This window comes from Triticum urartu, chromosome 7A (genome assembly GCF_056163025.1).
Source record: "Triticum urartu cultivar PI428250 chromosome 7A, HENAU_Tu73, whole genome shotgun sequence".
Taxonomy (NCBI): Eukaryota; Viridiplantae; Streptophyta; class Magnoliopsida; order Poales; family Poaceae; genus Triticum; species Triticum urartu.
In genome coordinates, this window is record NC_141879.1 from 32696303 (window position 1) to 32717022 (window position 20720).

At 41.4% G+C, this 20720-nt stretch overlaps 1 protein-coding gene across 1 annotated transcript; it reads left to right on the forward strand.

The window, feature by feature from the left end:
• The first annotated feature begins 10799 nt into the window (after nucleotides 1-10799).
• Nucleotides 10800-12750, forward strand: LOC147957339 (uncharacterized). The gene is made up of 2 exons (XM_087536198.1): nucleotides 10800-12243; nucleotides 12504-12750. The coding sequence occupies exons 1-2, from the start codon at nucleotides 11115-11117 to the stop codon at nucleotides 12533-12535; spliced, it is 1161 nt and encodes a 386-aa protein (XP_087392324.1). The 5' UTR covers nucleotides 10800-11114; the 3' UTR covers nucleotides 12536-12750.
• The last annotated feature ends 7970 nt before the right edge of the window (nucleotides 12751-20720 follow it).

The following is a 20720-nucleotide window of genomic DNA, read 5'->3' on the forward strand; positions in this document are numbered from 1 at the left end:
AGTGAGATGAGGATGCTTGATCAGAGTGCAAGGCTATAGTTATCACTGTCATTGTTTTGGTTTATCATAATTCCCAAAAGATTCCACTGTTTTTTCTTATCTCTTACATAATATCTTTCACTCAAAAATCATGAACAAACATTTCTCTATGCTTTCTCTAAGTTCATCCTTCATGGGTACAACAAATTGCCATTTGAGTCGGGCAGATTTTCTGCATGTTAATATTCTTGGGTTTACATGACCTGCCCGTCTCTCTGTCATATTTCCTTCATGTGTGGTTTTCTATATAGCAAGGCATATATATCTGGATCTTATTGGTGCACATTGCTTGGGTATTTGCTTGGTATGCCAGATTATGTTTATGGAGTATTTTCAGTCAATAGGAATGACGGTCACTATGAGGCAACTTGAGTCTTGTGATTAACCATGTAGTCTTGACTGGTGGCACTTTTATTTTTACATGCTGTTCTTGGCCTTTGTCACGGTTTGCTCTATGTCGCATGTCCAGAGCTGCTATTTTCTGTTGCCTAACAGATGATGATTTGGCCTTTGCATGCGCATGGACTGGACTAGCTAGCACTACATGTCGAGTGATGTTGATTCTACAGTAGTTCATTTTAGAAGGCAATGTTAATGCAGTACACATTGGTCTGGGAGGAGGGATAAAACTTGACGTTACAAACTGGACCAAAAAATTCGAAGGACTTGAGATCACAAGTAGCAGAAACAAACAAGTAGAGAGATTCCTCGAGAGCCTCTGTATCTCGGTTTCGAATGACAGAAAAATGAAACAATATGTCTGGCTGCTTCAGTTAACTTATTATCATGCTTATGATTAAGGGCATGTACAAGGATGCTATCTTAGGGGTGCCACGTAGGATAAATGATGAGGTGGAAAAGAGATAACTCAAAAAAAAGACTTGTCTTCTCTTATTTAAAAGAAGACAAGAGATGATCTCTTAACACAATTTGTCTCACCATATTTTAAGGAATGACAAGTTATTGAAGATAAGGCTAAGATATAATCTATTGTAGACATACTTTTTTATCATCTCTAAATTACATGCAAGATTTAAGATAAGACCGCCTTATCAACCATTGTACATGCCCTAACGAGAATGCTATTTTCCTGCCGTACGATCGCTTCCGCCTGTTTTTTTTTCCTTCAATCTTTCTTTACGATCGCTCCCGCTCCCGCCCGCTCTCGATCCACAATTCCCGCACGTCTCGCTCGTCCCCGCTCGAGCCTTTTTTGGGCTGTCTTTTTTTAAATTTCGGTAAAAAAATAGGAGTGTTGGGGGAGTCGAACCTGGGATCTGATAGCTAAACAAACTCTATGTTGTGATTTGATTCTTGTTACGTACTTTTCATACCTTTATGTTGAGGTAGGCTTTTCTACTCACATATCTGATCGAGTGTTCTTCTGCTGTCGTTTTTAGTTTTTCTTACAAACTTTTTACCAAAAAATATACAAAACATACATTTTTATCAAAAATAAATTAGAGATGTGAGTTGAGCTCACGATTTAACATATAAGACTAGACTCTTGTACTCTTTGTACATAGATATGAGCTGAGTTCTTGGTCTTAACATGATAATTTATTCACCGCAACCTTGATAACTTACGTACAAATATTGTAGAAACTTTGATCAGGTGAAAAACCATTTTTGAAACACACCCCGATAACTCGTGTGAAAATAGCATGATAATATAAGTACCATATACATGATAATTTTGGTCCAGTGGGGGAGTGTTGTTTGACGATAATTTATGTGTAAATAGCATGGTAACTTACGCATAACAAACTTGATCACTTATATACAAAAATCATAATAACTTTTGTACAAACATCCTTATAGCGTGCTAGTGGTGTGGCCCACGTAAACGACTTGTTTTTGGCGAGATATAGATCTCATAACTTGATGAACAAATATTATGTTAACTTTGACCCAGAAAAAAGTTGCTTAAATATACTCCGGCATCTTCAGTGGTACGTAATACTCACGGTATTTTTGACCCCGCAGAAAATAGTGGTTAAATACACAACTTGATGACTTCAATATAAATAGTATGGAAATATGCGCACCATAGACCAGATAACTTAGGGGCACAGACAATGTGATAACTTTGACCTGTGATTTTTCTTTCTTAAAATCATATCTTCAATTACTTATGTGTAAAATAATATGGTAATATACGCACCGCTTACCTGATAACTTAGGTCCAAAAACCACGGTAATTTTCATCCGGGAAAGAAAATGTTGAAGACACATCCGCGATAACTTCTGTATAAATAGCATGATAATATACGACAACAAACCTGATAACTTAGGTACAAATACCCTGGTAACTTTAATCTAAGGAAAAATGGTTGTTTAAAATGTAACTCCGGTAACTTTTGTGTGCCCACACATCTGATAACTTATGTACAAAACACCATAGTAACTTTTTTCATGGGCGAAAATATTTGTTGTGCATGAGTTATCATGGTGTTTGTGCGTGAGTTATCAGGTTCGTGCATATGCATTATCATGCTCTTTACAAAAAAGTTACCGGGGTATGTTACAACAACTTTTTTTCTTCGGACGAAAAGTTAAGCAGTGTTTGTGAGTGAGTTAACAGGTTTGTGGCTTATATATTACCATGCTCTTTATAAAGAAATTATTGGGGTTTGTTACAACAACAAAAATTCACGTGGTAGAAAATTTACCATAGTGTGTTGTGCGTGAGTTATCAGATTCATGGCGTAATAAATTATCATGCTCTTTTTCCAGATAAGTTATTGGGGTGTGTTACAACAACACTTTTTCTTCACAGTTACCACAGAGATTTGTGAGTGAGTTATCAGGTTCGTGGCGTATAATTACCATGCTCTTTTACAGATAAGTTATCGAGGTGTATTATTACAACACTTTATCTAGGGCCAAAAGGTTACAGCGGCGCGCGAGTTATCAGGTCTGTGATGCATGGATTACCATGTACAAAAGGAAAGGAAATTTGGTAAATAAAAAAGAAAGAAAGAAAAACAGCTTGTTTTTCTGGTCGCGTATGTAGAAGCACAAATATTTATTGGCATTCTATGTAATCACAACTTGAAACTAGACCAGATGGATATGACAAGCGATCTTGAATCAAGAGGTAGTGCGGATATGTTTACCACAGTCCGGTATAAATATTACCCAACCTAATTATAGCCAGAATTTAAGCTAGTTCGGTTGGTTGTGAATAGCTATGGTGAACCGTAGGTAGTGGGTTCGACTCCCACTTCGTACATTTTTTTTACCACAACAGAAAAAAAACGGAAGAAGGATCGTGCGGATTTGTCGCTATCTCCTTCGATCCACTTCTCCGGCTTCGTTCCCCTCCCCTTCTCCCCTTTTTTTCCGGCGTGGTAAAAAAAAGTAAAAACAAAAAGACGTACGAGGTGGGACTTGAACCCACTACCTATGGTTCACCATAATTGTTCATAACCAGCTGACCTAGCTTAAATTCTAGCTATGATGAGGTTGGATAATATTTATACATGTACATGACGCGACCATGAGAAACCATTTTCTTTATTTTCTTTTTCACCGATTTTTTCTTCCCTTTTGTACTGTCTTTTGTTTTGTTTTTCTAGATAGTCAGCTGCTTTGTGTAATAACATGAGGTGAATATACCCATTTTTTCTTCCCTTTTGTACGGTGATAACTTTTCTGTACAACATAGTGGTAACTTTTTTTTCTAAAGTACATTATGGCAACTTTAACCTAAAAAAAGTTGTTGACATAACTCAGCAATTTATGCGTAATAACATGATAATTTTTGCACCATAGACCTGGTAATTATGTGCAACTCTTACCTGACAACTCGAGCACAAACACCGAGGTAAAATTTAACCCAAGGGAAGAAAATTGTTGTAACACACTTCCATAACTTTCTCCGTAAAGAGCATGGTAATTTATAAGCTCCGAACCTAATAACTCACACAAACATCACGGTAACTTTTCACCTACAGAAAAAAAATGTTGTAACACACCCCGATAACTTTTTCGTAAAAAGCATGGTAATTTATACGCCACGAACCTAATAACTCATGGACAAAAGACCACATAAGTTATCGAGGGTATGTTTTTAAACAACTTTCTCCCCACGGTCAAAGTTATCATGGTGTTTGTACATGAGTTATCAAGTCCACGGTGCGTACAGAGTTATTTGGGAGGGGGGGGGGTATGTTTTCGAACAACTTCCTCCCCTCCCACCACCCCCGAACCAACGTTGTCGTGGTATTTACGCATAAGTTATCACGTATACGTTGCATACAATACCACTCTATTTACACGGAAGTTATCGGTGATGTTTTTAAACAGCTCCTCCGTGGGTCAAAGTTATCACGGTGTCTGCGCATCAGTTATCAGGGTTGTGGTGTGTAAAAAATCATGCTATTTACGCAGAAGGTGTAGGGGGATGTCTTCAACTTTTTATCCTGGGTCAAAGTTATCACCGTGTTTGTGCATGAGTTATCAAGTTTATGGTGTGTAAATTATCATGCTATTTACGCAGAAGCTATAGAGGATGTCTTCAACTTTCTTGATTTAACGCGAGATCGGGATCAGACGAAGATTGTAAATCAATCATGATTTAACGCGAGCGAAATTGAAGCCTGCGATTTTAATGCCACGAAATTAGCGCCGCGAGATCCGGGTCAGACCGAAATTGAAGCCGCGGGATTCAGTCAGTTGCGATTTTAATGCTAGCGAAATTAGGGCCGCGAGATCGGGATCGGACGAAGATCGGATTGTTCAGATCTGTTGCAAAATTAGAGTTGGCAGGAAAATAGTTTTCTCGATGATTAAAACCATCCCTGCCCTCTCATGCTTTGTGTTGCAACTTGCAAACCAGGTGAACGGGCTGTCAAGAAATAAGGGCATGTACAATGGTTGATAAGATAGTCTTATCTTAAGTTTTGCATGTAATTTAGAGATGACAAAGAAAAATATCTACAATGGGTCATCTCTTAGCCTTATCTTTAATAATTAGCAATTTCTAAAAATGTGGTGAGACATATTGTGCTAAGAGATCATCTCTTGTCTTATCTTAAATAAGAGAAGACAAGCATTCTCTTATGAGTTCTCTCTCCTCCACCTCATCGTTTATCCTATGTGGCACTCCTAAGATGGAGCAAATTGATAAAATGACACATCTTTTCTGGGAGTTTGATCCAGTGACACACATTACTTTTTGTTTGATTAGATGACACATCTTTGATTGGCAACTTGATGAAATAGCACAAATAGAGTTTTTATCTCCTTTTTTCACTGATGGGCCTGCACTTCATAATTTGTAGGACGATTCTGCCCTTGCATCGACTCATCTGGCTGACTCAGCTTGGTTCCATCGATCCTACGAAACGACGCAGAGAAGGCCAGACGAGGTGATGCACAGGAAGAGGAAGCACTGCGCCGCCACGCCGGCTCCTACCCCGGTCCGCCAAGTCCCCAGCGCTTGCCTCGCCATGAATATTACCTGATGTGCTGCCATGTCCCCGCCGCCTCCTGTCCTGCTTCCTCTCCTCCCGCGAGGCTTCCGCCACTATCACCGTGCTCATCGATGAACTCACAGGTGATACCCCATACTCAAAGAACAATGAACAACTACAGAGCTAGCAAGCAGCAACGCCGAGAAGTAAGCACGGCGAGGCAGCAGCGCCGGAGAGGAGGCACAGCGCCGTAGCGCCGGAGAGGAGGCGCCGTAATTTTTTTTCAATTAATAAACACTTTGTTTGCATGGAGGATCGCCTAGTTCCATATTATGTGTCCATGCATGTACTGATCCAGGTCGGCCTCCCGTGCATCGTTCTGTTCGACCAGAAACATATCGATCGAACCAGGCAACGGGTCAATCGATGCCAGGGTAGAACCGTCCTAAAAATTATTAAGTGATGCCCCATAAGTGAAAAAGGAGAGACAAACTCTATTTGTGCCATTTCATCAAGATGCCAATCAAAGATGTGTCATCTAATCAAACAAAAAGTAATGTGTGTCACTGGATCAAACTCTTAGGAAAGATGTGACATTTTATCAATTTGCTCTCTAAGATAGCACCATTGTACATGCCCTAAGTAGTGATGCTTGTGTTGCTAGTTTGCCACCTAGGGCGTGTCTGAAACATGGACAGATGGACATTTCCAGGAGATCTCACTTGTGCGTGCCCCCTCCTCCTCGAGCTTGCCTTTACACCAGTAGAGGTGGGGCTTGGCGGCCTGCCCATCTCGTCGCTGTGGAGATCGGCGTCCGGTGGTCAAGCTGCCCGGGCATCTCCTTGATCTTCACCTTGGCGGCGCTCCGGGCGGTGTTCTGCTGGCAAGGTCTTCTTGGCTTCACGTTGAGTTGAGTGCCCGTTGCACCGTTTGTATTGCAGTCGATTATCTATGTGCAGCACAAGCACTTACCCTGGGAATTTTTACAGTTGTTAAATCATCTTAGGGACAGTCTATTTAACATGTGCCTGAGAAAAAGGTTTCCATCAGCCACATTATTTTCCGACCATCGGATCAAGATCTAACGGCCTTCATCACGCTGTAGATTGTTCATCTTCTTCCTCCCGATGCAGAACCTTCTTCCCCCAACCTACCTTCACCCCCGGCGGCCGGCGGGCGCTACCGGGCACCACCTCGCCGCTCCGCCCTCCCCTGAACCTCTCCCCACCGCGGTTGTTGGCCATCGCCCCGACCATCCCTCTAAGCCCCATCCCATTGGAAAAAACTTCCGGCGATCCCCCCACCCCCCACCCGTAGGATAGATAATGGGGTTGTCACTCCCCCTAGTGAGGCCATGATTTCCCAAAAGACAGATGGTGGGCTATGGCTTTCTCCGGCGAGGTCCATCTTCTTTGGCGAGCTCGGGATGAACTAGAATAGGTAATTGACGCAAATAAAATTGTCAAGGACTTGAGATATAGCAAAATCGGTCATCTTATACTACTACCTACGAGGTAGAGCAATCAACATACCGTTGGTTAACTTTTCTAAAAGAGAAAGATAAACGCTTTTTTCCGGACGTATACCTACCTGTCTTTCCGTGTCTCAGTTTTGGTGTGGGTTGTTGAGGCGACATGAGCCAGACTGACACGCGAGCTGGGCCGGGTGTGTGAATTCCTCATTGTAAGCCTTCGGGCAGCTACAACGCTAACGTTGTTCTCCCACTGACGACCTAAGCGATGCAAAGCGCGCAGTTCCTATTCGGTGCTCAAGGCGCCCGTTTAGGCCTTCTTTGGTTTAGAAAAATTTCATAGAAATTTTAGAGGATAGGATTTTTATAGGATTTTTTCCTTTAGAGCCCTTTGGTTTATAGGAATGGATTTCTATTCCTACATAGGATTGGTTCCTATCCTCCATATTTTATAGGAAAATAAAAAAGAGCCCAGACTCAATGGAAAATTTTCTTTGGTGTCAACCAGATGACATCTTGTTTCCCATTCCTACTCATAGGATTTGAGATACATGTCATCTCATTTCCTATAAGATTCCTATTCCTATGATAATCCTATCCTATGAACCAAAAGGGTTATTGGTCGATTCATTCGGTAGCTTTAACTGGGTGGCCCAAAACATGTCTCGCTACACCACTCTTGAGAACGTTCTAGAAGGTTACCCTAGTTTTCAGGTTGTTTTTCTTTGGTTTTCGTTTTCACCCGGATTTCTTGGTTTTAGTTTCATTTTAGTTAGTTTTTTGTTTTTAAATGTTTATTTTCCTTTTTCATTTTTTCGAAAGTCAACTATCTTTGACAATGTTCATGGTCAACGACCATGGTCAACAATGTGACGATCAATCGAGGGAACGCCCACGTTGTTGGGCCGGCCCATGAGAGTGGGCCGTGTGAGAGTTGGCTGGATAACTGGCGCATAAGGTGTCGTATAGGAGCTCTCTTCCAGATCTGGCCCGCGACCATGGGTGGCGACTATGCGGCTATCCTTGCTGCGAGGCTGGCGTGGTTGTGGTGATTACGGTGGTGAGGTTGGCGTGGTTGCCTGTTGCTTCATGTGCGTGACATCAACAGTCTGCGGCTCTGTGCGCATCACTTGGGCACCAGGGCGGCAGCCCCGGACATGGCGGGGTTGGCCTCCTCCTTTCACCGGAGGTGGGTATCATGATATGGTTGATCTTGGGATCTCATGTATCACAAAATAATCTGCCAGGTGGTGGACCTAGTGGTCTTCACGCAAAGTCACCGTTCTACCTGCGATTAGTCCTCTTTGATCTGGCCATCGACGAGTTCCAGACTTCTCCATCGAGGGAAAACGAGGACTGGCATATATGGCGCTCTTTGGACACCTTGCTTGGATAGGGTCCAGTCGTGTGCACCCGCGACATCAACATAACCAGCTTCACTGAGGTATCGCGAAACGCTGTTTTTGTTGATACCTTGGGACATGTTTGCACCAAGATTTCCAAGGGATCAACACATGCGGAGGATTCCATGGCGTGACTGGAGGACCTTCAAGTGGTGAAGGCGGGGTCTTGGATGCGATGAAGACTTTGCTTCGCAGGAAGTGGTTCAGACTTGGCTTGCAGGATATGTTCCCATTCAGACAAGGCATGAGTTTCCTGTAAGCCTGGTGGTACGTGACTTATAGTAGTAGCCTCCGCAAGTGGGGGCTGCAGCATTGAAGGACTTTATTTGTTGGTGGTGCTCCTATGAGTATCGAGTCATGATTCCAGGGTGAAAACCCAAGGTCTGGTCTTTATTGGTTGTGCCTGGCAGTGGCCTTGTTGAAGGCACTGTTTTGGGAATGCGGTTTTTCTCCAGGGTGAAAACCTACGATCTTTAATTGGGTAACAACAACACTTGTGCACTGTTTCCTTCATAGAGGCGTTACTTTTGTATAACCTTCTTCTTTCTATTCCGGGTGTTGTCTTTGATGGTGGTTAGAGCGCTGATACCGCGGGAGATTGATCAGCGTGGCAGGGTCTTTTTTCTCTTTTTTCCTTTTTTCGGCTGCATGCATCCTGAATGTTTTAGGCATCTTGTTGGTGTAGAGGCTAGATGTAATTGATATTTACTTGACATTAATATAATCCTCTTGTCAAAAAAATTACACTTGCATTGGCCATGTTTAAATTAATTTTCTCAAAAAGGGGGTTGGGTATGTTATTGGATTCAGTCTTGCAAGTAATAACCCGTAGTGACAGAAAATGGAAAATGATTTATTGTGTTGCTGTCACTAAGGATAAAAAGAGAGTTGAGTAGTTGTCCTTTCAAGGCAGGGTGAAGACAATATAGTATCTACATCATGTCATCACACTTATTGTAATATTCAGTTTTACTTAATACTTTTGATATGTATGCTGGATAGCGGTCTTGGCGTAGAGCATTAGCTATAGATGGAGATGGATAACGGTGTATGAATATTTAGACATGTTGCCTATATAGAATTATGCCATGTATAGTCATATTCAAAATAGCAATTTAATCAATAGACAACTGAATTTGCTCAGTAGTGAAACTCTGGTCCCAATCCATTCTTCTTCATTGCTTTCAACCTCGACCAAACATTCTTTGCAATTCCTTGCTTTTTTATTTCTTTTGCTGCAATCACTACTTTCAAATACAAGTTGTTTTAGTCCTCGTAACTAGCAAGCTAGTAAGACTGACAATCTTACCAGTTTTGATGTGGGCCGACGCAAGTTCCATATTGTGTGTGTGTGTGTGCATGTACTGATCATTGCTAGCAATTCAAAGCTCCTACTAGTGAAGGATCCTCTTGAGTGAAATTGCTACGTGCCTACAAACAGTCGGGGCCCAATACCTTCCTGGATTAGAGGAAGCACGGGCCATAGTAGTGTCTACCACTGGTACTATTTTTCAAATTTTTAGTGTTAGTGTTTTAGTGTTTTTTGTTTAGAGTTATGGTCCAAATTTTTCTGCATTAAAGGTAAATCATCAGAGCGTGTAAAAGTTTGACACTTTATATAGTTACCTTGATATTTTTCAGGCTTTAAATGAATTTCTAGGTATATAAGGGAGGTAATGGTATTTGAATCTATCATTTAATAGAGGTGTGCCCTTTTGGGCCCCGCCATCGGTACTCTATTTTTTATTATTTTTTTAACGTTAGTACTTTAGTGTTCTGTGTTTAGGGTTATGGTACATTTTTTTCAACATTAAAGGTAAATCATCAGAAGTTCCTGTAAAAGTTTGACACTTTGTATGGTTACTTTGTATGATTTTGAAAACTTGTTTGCTTTTAAACCTCATAGTTTCCCTTCGAAACTCTGATTCTTTCTCAGTGATGCTTCGGTTTGTAAGTGAAGCACAACACAATTTTTTTGTAGCTCTCTCAAATTTTTACCACACCTTATAGGGGCCATACCATGACATTATGCCAAGTTTCATTATTGTTACAATTTATTTACACTTGTAAAAAAACAAAAAATAAGTTACCTCCATTAAATACATAGAAATTTCATATATTGCACTAAAAATAGAGAACTAAAATTAAAGATTGCCAAAGGTTTTACATGAAATTTCAAATATTGTACCATGAACCCAATAAAACATTGGTCGATAACTCTAACAGAAAAAAAATGCTAAACACCACGAAAACACAAGTATTCAAACCTAATTTTTTTTCATCGGTAGCAGGCCTTAGAAAAACGCTTGCACTGATAAAATATTACTTACCAGGGTCGCCTTTTGGGCTAACAGCTACTGGGGAACACTGGGCTCAAATGCAGCCCACACTTGGCCCAAACGTTGCCCTAACCCCTCCCGTATCTCACTTTCTCCCCCAGCCTCCCCTTGGAAAAAAGAACAAAACTTTCTCCCCCAGCCGCCGTCCGGCCGTCTCCGTCCTCCCCGATCCTCTCCTTCCTCCGCCTTCCCGGCGGCGCCCTCTCTCTTCGCCGGACATTACTTAGCTGATTGTCTGACTCGAACCCGAAGAGAGGCACTGCCCACGTCTCAATCCCCTCCGTCCTCGCCGATCCCCTCCTTCCTCCGCCCGCCATTACTTAGCTGAGTGTCTGACTCGAACCCCAAGAGAGCCACTGCCCACGTCTCAATCCCCGCCCACCGGTCCAAAATATTCCCCTCCCGAAACCCTCCCTCGCCTCCACCGACCGGCCGGCCGACCATGCCGCAGCTGCCGGACGAGCTCGTGGAGGAGGTCTTCCTCCGCCTCCCGCCGGACGAGCCCGCGGCGCTCGTGCGGGCCTCCCTCGCCAGCAAGCCCTGGCTCGCCCTGCTCACCGGCCACGCCTTCCGCGGCCGCTACCGCGAGTTCCACGGCGCTCCCCCGATGCTGGGCTTCCTCTACTCGCGGCTCGACGGCTCCGGCGCCCCACGCCTCGTCTCCACCTCCAAGTTCTGCGCGCGCGTTCCGGATTTCACCGAGCCCACGCACCAACGTTTTGATGCATGGGACTGCCGCCATGGCCGTGTTCTTCTTGGGAACAATGACTATTGTCCCCCGGTGCTCCTCGTTGGGGACCCCATGACGGGCTGCACTCGGGAGCTGGACGGGTCTTGCTTGCCCGATAGCTTCGAGCTCGCCGTGCTCTGCGCCGTGAGCGGCTGCGACCACCGCGCGTGTCACGCGGCCCCCTTCAGAGTGGTCTGCGTCGGCCTGAACTACAGTGAAGAGGGTGAGTGCGTTGCGGTCGCGTGTGTGTCCTCGCCGGACACAGGTGACTGGAGCAAACCGTGCCCTGATTTTTGGTCTGAGTGGGATGAGCGGTGCCCTGGTCTTGATCTTGTTGCAGCAGCTGATGCATTCATGCGGCCAATGCCCTCTGTCCTCGTCAACGGCGCACTTCACTTCCTGCTTGGGTACGAAAATGATAATGCCCGTGTAGGAATTCTCAAGTACAGCTTGAGCTCTGATTCGTTATCGTTGATTGATGCGCCGCTTGCCGAATCTGTTGTTTTTCATGACCCTATGCTCATGGCAATGAAGGATGGCAGTTTGGGGTTTGCACATCTGGACAGGTTAATTCTCTACGTTTGGTCCAGACAAATAGATTCCGATGGAGGTGCCTCATGGGCTCGTGGTACAGTCGTGCATCTCAAGTGCCTTCTCCCTATGGAAGATCCCAAGAGCGAACCTATACTGATTGGGTCTGTGGAGGGCGGTGATATCATTTTCGTGAACACGGATCTTGGCGTTTACCAGATTGATCTCAAGACACTAGAGTGTAAGGAGCTAATGAAGGGACGAAACTTCTATTCTTTGATTCCGTACATGAGCTTCTACAATCCGCCAGGTATCTATATGCCTTTCTTCTTTTATGATTCATGAGCAACTCTTAGCTAGCTAGGTAACTATTTATCAGTTAGTGGAGTCATCAAAACATTGATGCCTAATCAGATTGAAAATTGTGTTTGAAATTTGCTTCAACAAATTTGAATTCCAATGTAATAATTGATGGTTACTATTTTTTATGCTTTCTTAATTGGCAATTTATATGATATAGTATCATGTCATATCCATTGAAGAATCACATGGATAAAACTGTGTTTGCAGAAAGGGTGATCCCTGGTGATGCGGCACGTTGAGAATGCACGGTCGAGTATGCATGATGCTACTACTCATCAACAAGTAACGTGGCAACTTGGAGGCATATGGTGTGATGAACTATTTCACTACTTAGTAGCTCTTTTGGTGCAGTGGTGCCTGCATGATTTCTCATGTTAGTGTTGGCTTTTGTCTGTTAGTTTGGCAGTTTCCCCGCGTCGTTCGCGTGTCAGTGGGTGAATTAACTATCTTGTAGGGAAACATTAATTTCTTGCATCCATGTGAACCGTTGTTAAATTTATGCATCTGCAAGAAGTGGCTTAATTCTACAATTTGCTATCCCAACCTTTATCTAGTCTCTAAATTCATCTCCTAAAATGGGTATCTTTGGTGAGCGCCAGATGCCGATGGCGTGTCCAGAGCTAGTGGCTCGCTGATATTTCTTAATTGATCTAGATAATTTTGTTTGTGCTACACCTACTCTAATGTGGTCATGCCCAGAGCTGCTATTTTCTTGGCCTAATGGATGTTGATGGCTTCTGTATGAGAGTGGCTGACTGAACTAGTACTATGTTTCAAGTGTGATGCTACTTGCTAATTGCTATACTGCAATAGTCTTTTTTCAGAAAAACAATGTTAATACAGCACACAACTTGTCAACTGAACCACTAAATGGTAGGATCACAGAAATATAGTACGTATTCCACAAGAGCCACTGCATTTGGGTCTGTAATCACAGAAGTGAAACTATCATTTTCTCTCTCATGCTTATGTTGCAAATCAGGTGGACGAAATTTGCATTGTTTGTATTGCTGCGGATTATTTGCAACACAAACGCATGTCCTGTAAATTGAGACATATTAGGTTCAGTTTAATTTGGAGTCTGAATATGTAGAGCATGAGACGTGCTGGTAGGCATTTTCATATATGTAGAAGCAGCATTTTCTGTTTTTATTTTGGTTGGTACGATGACATGATCCGTTGTAACACCTCAACTTCACAGTACTTAACATGGCTGGTGCGCAAAGGAGGTGGCCAGGTGGAGCAGAAGTCGGACCTTTCGTCCTCTCGTACTATTTTTCTATTAAGAGCCTTAGTAGAAGTGAGTCTGCATCTTTAACTCTGAAGTATCCTGTATCAGATCTATCATGAAGTATATACTACCTCCATTCAATATTTTTTTGTCGTGGTTTTAGTTCAAAGAATTATGGAACGGAGGGAGTAATAGTGTGGCATCTGGCATGTGCTTGCGGCGTGGGCCCGGGCCTGGGCTGTCAGGTCTCAGGTGACTTAGAAATCTGACTGTGGTTTAGCTTCGTTTTCTAAAAGAGAAATGTGATTCTGACATCTGAATTGACCATGCACGGCTCAAGTACTAATTTGGTGTCGAGCGGTTAATCTTGGCCACCGGTTAGACTAGACTAGTTGGTTTTAACGTCGGTGGTTATGGCACCGCTTATATTCCGGGAAGTGTCGCTTTATTCATCAGCAGTTGAAGAGTGAGGATCATCTAACAAGATTGTTGGGACACATACCCAGTTCTGAAGTATGCAGAAGGGTGGCCCCGGGCGATGTGGCACATTGAGAATGCACGGTTGAGTATGCTGAAACATAACAACTTGGAGGCATACCGTGTGATGAATTATGTCAGTACTTAGTACGTAGCTCTGTTGGTGCAGTGGTGCCTGCATGTTTTCTCATATTAGTGTTGGCTTTTGAAAGTTAGTTTGACAGTTTCCCCGTCTCGTTGTTTGCATAAGTGGTGGATGGATTATCTTGTAGTTATCCTTTAATTTCTTGCATGCATGTGAACCATTGTTAAATTTATGCATCTGCAAAGAGTGGCTTAATTCTACAATTTGCTATCCCAATTTTTGGGTCTGTGAGTGGACATAACAGTACACTGTGCTGTCCATGTAGTGAGATAAGGATGCTTGATCAGAGTGCAAGGCTATAGTGATCATTACCACTGCATTGGTTTATCATAATTTCCAAACAGACTCCATTGATGTTCCTTACTTCTTACATAAGATCTTTCACTCGAAAATCGTGAACACACATTTCTCCATGCTTTCTCTAAGTTCATCCTTCATGGGCACAATGAATTTGTCGTCCCAGATGGGCTGATTTTCCGCATGTCATCTAAATATCTTGGATTTACATGACCTGCCCGTCTGTTTTCATATTTTCTCTTATGCAGCCTTATTTATAGTAGGGCATGTATCTGGATCTTATTGGTGCACATTGCTGGAGATTGTAGTCTTTGTTTGGCATGCCGCCAGTGCCAGATTGTGTTGAAGAAGAGGAAATGCAGGATGCCTCTCTAGTAAACAGGAAAGATGGTCACTAGGAGGCAACTTGAGTCTTGCGAATAACCATGTCTTGATTGGTGGCACTTTTAGTTTTTCATGCTGTTCTTGGCCTTTGTCAGGGTTTGCTCTATGTGGATATGTCCAGAGCTGCTATTTTCTGTTGCCCAACAGATGATGATGGCCTCTGCATGTCAAGTGATGTTCATACTGCAGTAGTTCTTTTTAGGAAGCAATGTTAATGCAGTACACTTTGGTTTAGGAGGAGGAAAATCACTTGAGGTTGCAAACTGGGGGCCGATAAATCGAAGGAACCTGAGATCACAAATGGCAGAAACAAATGCAGTGTTCGCCACCGTATCTGGGTTTCAAATCACAGAAAAGTGAAGCAATGCAGTGTTCGCCACTGTATCTGGGTTTCAAATGGCAGAAAGTAGTACGTCTGACTGCTTCACTTGTCGTGCTTATGTCTGAAACCATCACTGCTCTCTCGAGTACTTGCAAACCAGACGGACGAATTGTGAGTAAATGAGTACTGATGCTTGTGTTGCTAGTTTGCCACCTACAGAAACATGTATATGTCAGCACCTCCAGGACATTTCTCCTCCAGCTTGCCTTGCACCGGTGGAGCCTGGATATCTCGCCGCGGAGACCATCGTTCAGCGATCAAGCCGCCAGGCCATCTACTCAATCTTTGCCTTCGTGGCGGTCACATTTTTTTTCGAATTCAAGAACATTTTTCAAATTTAAGATTGGTTTTTCTATTGCGCGAACATTTTCCTAACCTGTATTTTTTTTTCAAAAGTCAATGGTCATGGTCAACAATCATGGACAACCGAGCGAGCACCCGCACTGTTCAGCCCGACTCACGAGAGTGGGCCGTGTGTGTGCTGGCTGGCCCCACTTGGCGCATAATGTCAATGCGCTGCAGCTAAGTGGGCACGCCCAGTGCGGGTCCTAGCATTGCCTGTTCGGTTTCTTTTTCTCAATCACTCCTTTTTTTTACAAAATTTAAAAATAGGTCTGGAATTTAAAATTTGTTCACGAATTTCAGTGAATGTTATGAAATATGATAAATGTTCACAAGTTCAACACATGTCCATGAATTAAAAATATATTAAAAAACAATTACACGAATTCATAGAATGTTCACGAATTCGCAAAAGAATCCTGATTAATAAATGTGCGCCAATTAAAAAGATTTCATGAAATTTACAAAATGTTCAGGAAATTGAAAAGGGTTTGTAAATTAAGAATTTTTTGTGATTTGATAATTGGTTAATTAATTTGAACATTTTTTTGCGAAATTGGAAAATATTCATGATTTCAATGAAAAGTCCATGAATTGAAAAACTATTTGTAAACTTCAAACAAAGTTCATGAATTAGATAATATGTTAGTGAAGTTGAAAAAGGTTCATAAAATATATAAAATTGTGAATTAAAAAATATTTGTGAAATCCAAAAAATGTCGGTTAATTTGAAAATGCAAAAGTAAATAAACAAGTGAAAAGCAGGAACGAAAACCTAAAAGGAAAGGAAAACCAATATGGGAACCCTCCCAAAATTGGACTGTCGGTGGAGATGGAAGCTCGGTGTCAGCCGTCGCCACGTGTCGCATTCTGGACGCTCGCTCCGGATATTGTTTCTTTATTATTCCGCACATGATTCTGGCTTTTTAGATGTTTTTTTTTGGTTTTTGATTTTCCATTGGTCTTACTTAGCTTTTAGACAAAAAAGTTTTGAATAATTTGTTTGCATCAAAAACATGTTTTTTTGCATCCGGAAGAGGCACAGTTTTGCTTCTGCGTGCCTCTCGTAAACGAAAAAAAATAATTTTTTTTTCTTCCACGAGAGGTACCTCTCGGAAACGAAAAAAAAGCATTTTCGTTTGTTTCTTGCGAGAGGGGCACGGCCGTGCCTCTCGAAAACGAAAAAAACATGTTTTTCCTCATTTTTTTTCTTCCTTCCGCGAGAGGCAGAAGCGGCTTTCGAAAAGGGAAAAAATGTGCTCCTGGTGGGTTTTTTCGTCCGGTTTTTTCATAAAAAAAGATTCACCAAAAGGGATCTAGTTAAAGATCTCGACGCGGGAAATCCAACGGTGAAAATAGTTCGAGATTTGGACGCACGGTTTAAGAGATAAAACTTTTTTAATAAACGAATCTACGAGAAAAGCAAAAACTTCCAGGTTCAAGATTTGTCGCAATTTGGAAAGATGGAAGTGATCTTTGGAAGGATTACTCCCCAAAGTGATTTCGCCATCTAACTCAGTATAAGTAAGATAAAGTAGCACCCGTTCTCATGCGCTCGTTATTGGCACGCTTAGATTAACCTTATCTTTTTTTATTCTAGCTATTGTTTTCCTAAAAAATTCTGATCTAAGATGTGTGTTGGATGTATTTTTCTTCTTTAAAAATAGGGGAAAATGTCTTTCCTCATCTTGACCCAGTTTCTCCTATTTTTTACGCATTCACTTGAAGTCATCGAACATATAAACCCTTCTACCCAACCCACCATTCCAGTGCCCTCCCCGTTTCAAAGTGATCCTGCATGCTCGATTCGTCTCGTTGGCGGTTGTCAGAGTACTTTTCGTCGAGCTGGTGAAGATCCGAGCGCTCGTTATTCTGGTCCGGGACTCGGTGTGCTTTCGTTGGTGATGGTGGAATAGGCGGCTGTTCCGGCTGCTGCTGCTCGTGAGGTCTGGTGCTAGTCGCTCCTTCTCTCGGCTGGTCGCTCCTTCTCTCGTTTGTGGTCCACTAGTGCAGAACCAGGCAATAGCACCGATTCGTAAGGCCCTTTAGTGTCGGTTCGGTAACCGGCACTAAATTGTGGGCACTAAAGCCCCCCCCCTTTAGTACCGGTTCAGCATGAACCGGTGCTAAAGGGCAACCACGTGGCACGAGCCAGCTTCGGGGGCAAGGAGCCCTTTAGTACCGGTTGGGGTCACCAACCGGTATTAAAAGGTTGGGGGGGTGGGTTTATGATTTCTTTTTTATTTAATTTTGTGTTTTCCATTTAATTCTTTTTCGTTTGCTGGTATTTTACGATACTACATATTGTACACGTTATGCATATATATAAATAGAATTTCTAGTAGAACCGATCATAATATATATATATATATATATATATAGGATAAATGTTTCCTACAAGCAGTGGTAGTTACCACCACTTGCGTTTTGTATGTTGTATGTAGTATCTGACGAAACCGAGAGTATGTACGTGTAGTATGTAGTATATAATAATGATTAGGTAGTATATATACTAATTTTTAGGTAGTATATACCTTGTTTTGAGTATGCTCTTTTTTTACGTACAAATATGTACGTATTTCACAAATATAACAAAAACTATGGGTTCATATGCAATTTTTTCATATAACTTGCTTTGAAATATCTTAGATATAGTATATGAACATATTTAAAATAATAAAATAGTATATATAGTACCACATGGTAGTATATGAGACATGTGGGGTAACTACCCCTAGGTGGTAGGATGGATTTTCTCTATACCCGAATATTGATAGAAATTCCCATAATAGATCCTTTAAATATTAATAAGGTAATATCAATCATATAGGTAGGGAAGACCCCTGTAAAAAAAACTAAAAACTAAAAATATATATTTATATATTTATATAAATAAATAAAAATTTAAAGCAATGTTGAAAATGTAAGCAGCCTTGGCATGTATGTACGCATACACTGTCACAAGGATTCTTGAAAGCAGAAGAGGCTCTCAAGGCTAATCGCATGAAGATCTGTATAGCCGAAGAGCAAAGACTGGTACACAAAGGCCAGCCAATTATTCATCGAGGGACAATGCCACGTGAAGAAAGCAAAGATTCCTGAAGATTGAAACTTGTCGGCACTCTCTCGCACTTTTCTATATTATTAGAAGGAGACACGCGTATATCCTAGTAGGACGCGTGTGCATACTACCGTGTGTAAAATAAGTGAAGGAAGGCTCCTGAATGCCACCCTGCAGCCATCCCTCGCGGCTGTAAAAGGAGATGCTGGGCTCAAGAAGAGAACACACAAGAGACGGGAGAGCACGAAGCACTCAGAGCATCGAGACTCTCCACTAGAGCACCACTTTCTTTGTAGTTTAGCCACCACCACTGCTAGTAGAATAGCCAAGAAGGCGCTTAGTTCGCCAAGAGTTTGAAGGTAATTTCCTAGTTGTGTGTAATCCCTTCGGGGCCTCCCGAAAGGGAAAACCATATGTAAATTATGTTGTTGAAATGATGTAGTTTCTTAGTTTCTCTTAGTACTTTTATTTATGAATTTATGGGACGAGTTCTTATGCTAGGGATCCTATAGGAGAAACCTCTGCGTGTGTAGTTCTCTGTGTAGCCCAGAGTGGCGTTTGAATGAGAACCTTGTGACCGTAGAGAAGTGTTCCCTTCGGGTGGAACTGCCTGGGAAGACGATAGGAATTTACCCCATAAATTTGCAATTAAAACTGCTAAGTGAACGTAACTAGCTACATCTGATACAACATAATGATAAATATGATGAGTACTGAGTAGGATTTTACACCTCTGCGCACATCGTCGGACGAATTATTGGCCTCGCCAGCCCAAATAGATCCTATATCAAATAAATAATCTAGTTAGAACATGAAGGTAATCATATTGAATTAAATATTACTGTGAATAGTGAAAGTACTATTCCAAATAGTGTTTTAAATAGTAAAGCACTTTTGTGAATAGTGCCCTACCTAGTGAATAGTAAATACTATTCAAGATAAAAAGTACGTCCTGTCTACCACTTTCACCTAATCACATATTAACCTAATCAAAATCTTAATTAATATTGATTAGAATATATTAGTAAAAAATTTATTTCCCTATATTGTTGGTATCAGGTCCAGCATTTAATCATTGAAAGGTTAAAATATTTAAACTTAGAAGTTAGCGCAGGTAAAGTAATAAATACTAAAGAAAATCGAAATTTAAGGTGTAGAGTAAATCCCTCTGAAGAGCATATATGGCATACATCTCTTAGTCAGTTAAATACAGTCGTCGATTTGATATATAACTTTTACATATCTTGGGGGAAAAGACAAGATAATTTAGACCAAAAATGTGAAAGTTTATTCAAAGAATACCAAAAGCTTGCTGATAAGTATTCAGGGTTGAATAATAAAATTAATCTAGCTTTACATAAGCTAGAGGAAGCAAAAGCAAGACAGAATACAGTTTGCAAGAATAACGATTATATTAAAGAAGAAGTGCTATCAATAGGCCGTTACTTAAGTAAAGGCAAAGAGTCACTCCCACGCACTGAATCAAGACAAGATATACTTGAAATAAAAAAGTTGGTGCAAGAGGTTAAAACTTTGATTATCTCATAATTATATGACTGAATATACTCAAGCATTAAACGAAGTAGCAAAATACCTGTCACCTCCTGTCGGATTCTCCGATCACGACTCCCCAAAAGAAGATTCCAAAGTAATAATAAGATAAAATAACACAATCATCCAACTATTAATTCAAGTATTAGATAAGCTAAAAAGTGTTCAAAACAACAAAGAAATTGTGCTATCATCATCTGGAATAGTTTCCTCTACTAGAAATATTAATTCAGAAAAATGGATGTATCTAAAGGCTTCCTTAGAAGAGACAAAACTCTCCAATTAGTAAGGCAAGATTCAAGACCTCTGGCCATGAAGCATAGATTATCATGCAAAGCTGATGATATTGATAGTATTGAAGAAGTTATAGATATACAAAGGGATCTAGAAAGATATCAGAAAGATACCCTAAGAAAAATAAAACCACAACAAGTATATCACATGGGTATGTTTGAAAGTAAAAGTGGTCTATACAGAATATCTCGAGAAGTAGAATTAAGCGTGTTAACACATCCAGTAGATTTAAGAATTGTAAGCAAAAATATTGAAAATGA

Excerpts from the sequence above, each read along its gene's own strand:
- LOC147957339 (XM_087536198.1), top strand. The coding sequence starts at position 11,115 with ATGCCGCAGCTGCCGGACGAGCTCGTGGAGGAGGTCTTCCTCCGCCTC. Across the intron at positions 12,244-12,503 it reads GAGCTTCTACAATCCGCCAG|AAAGGGTGATCCCTGGTGAT; the intron begins GTATCTATATGC and ends CTGTGTTTGCAG.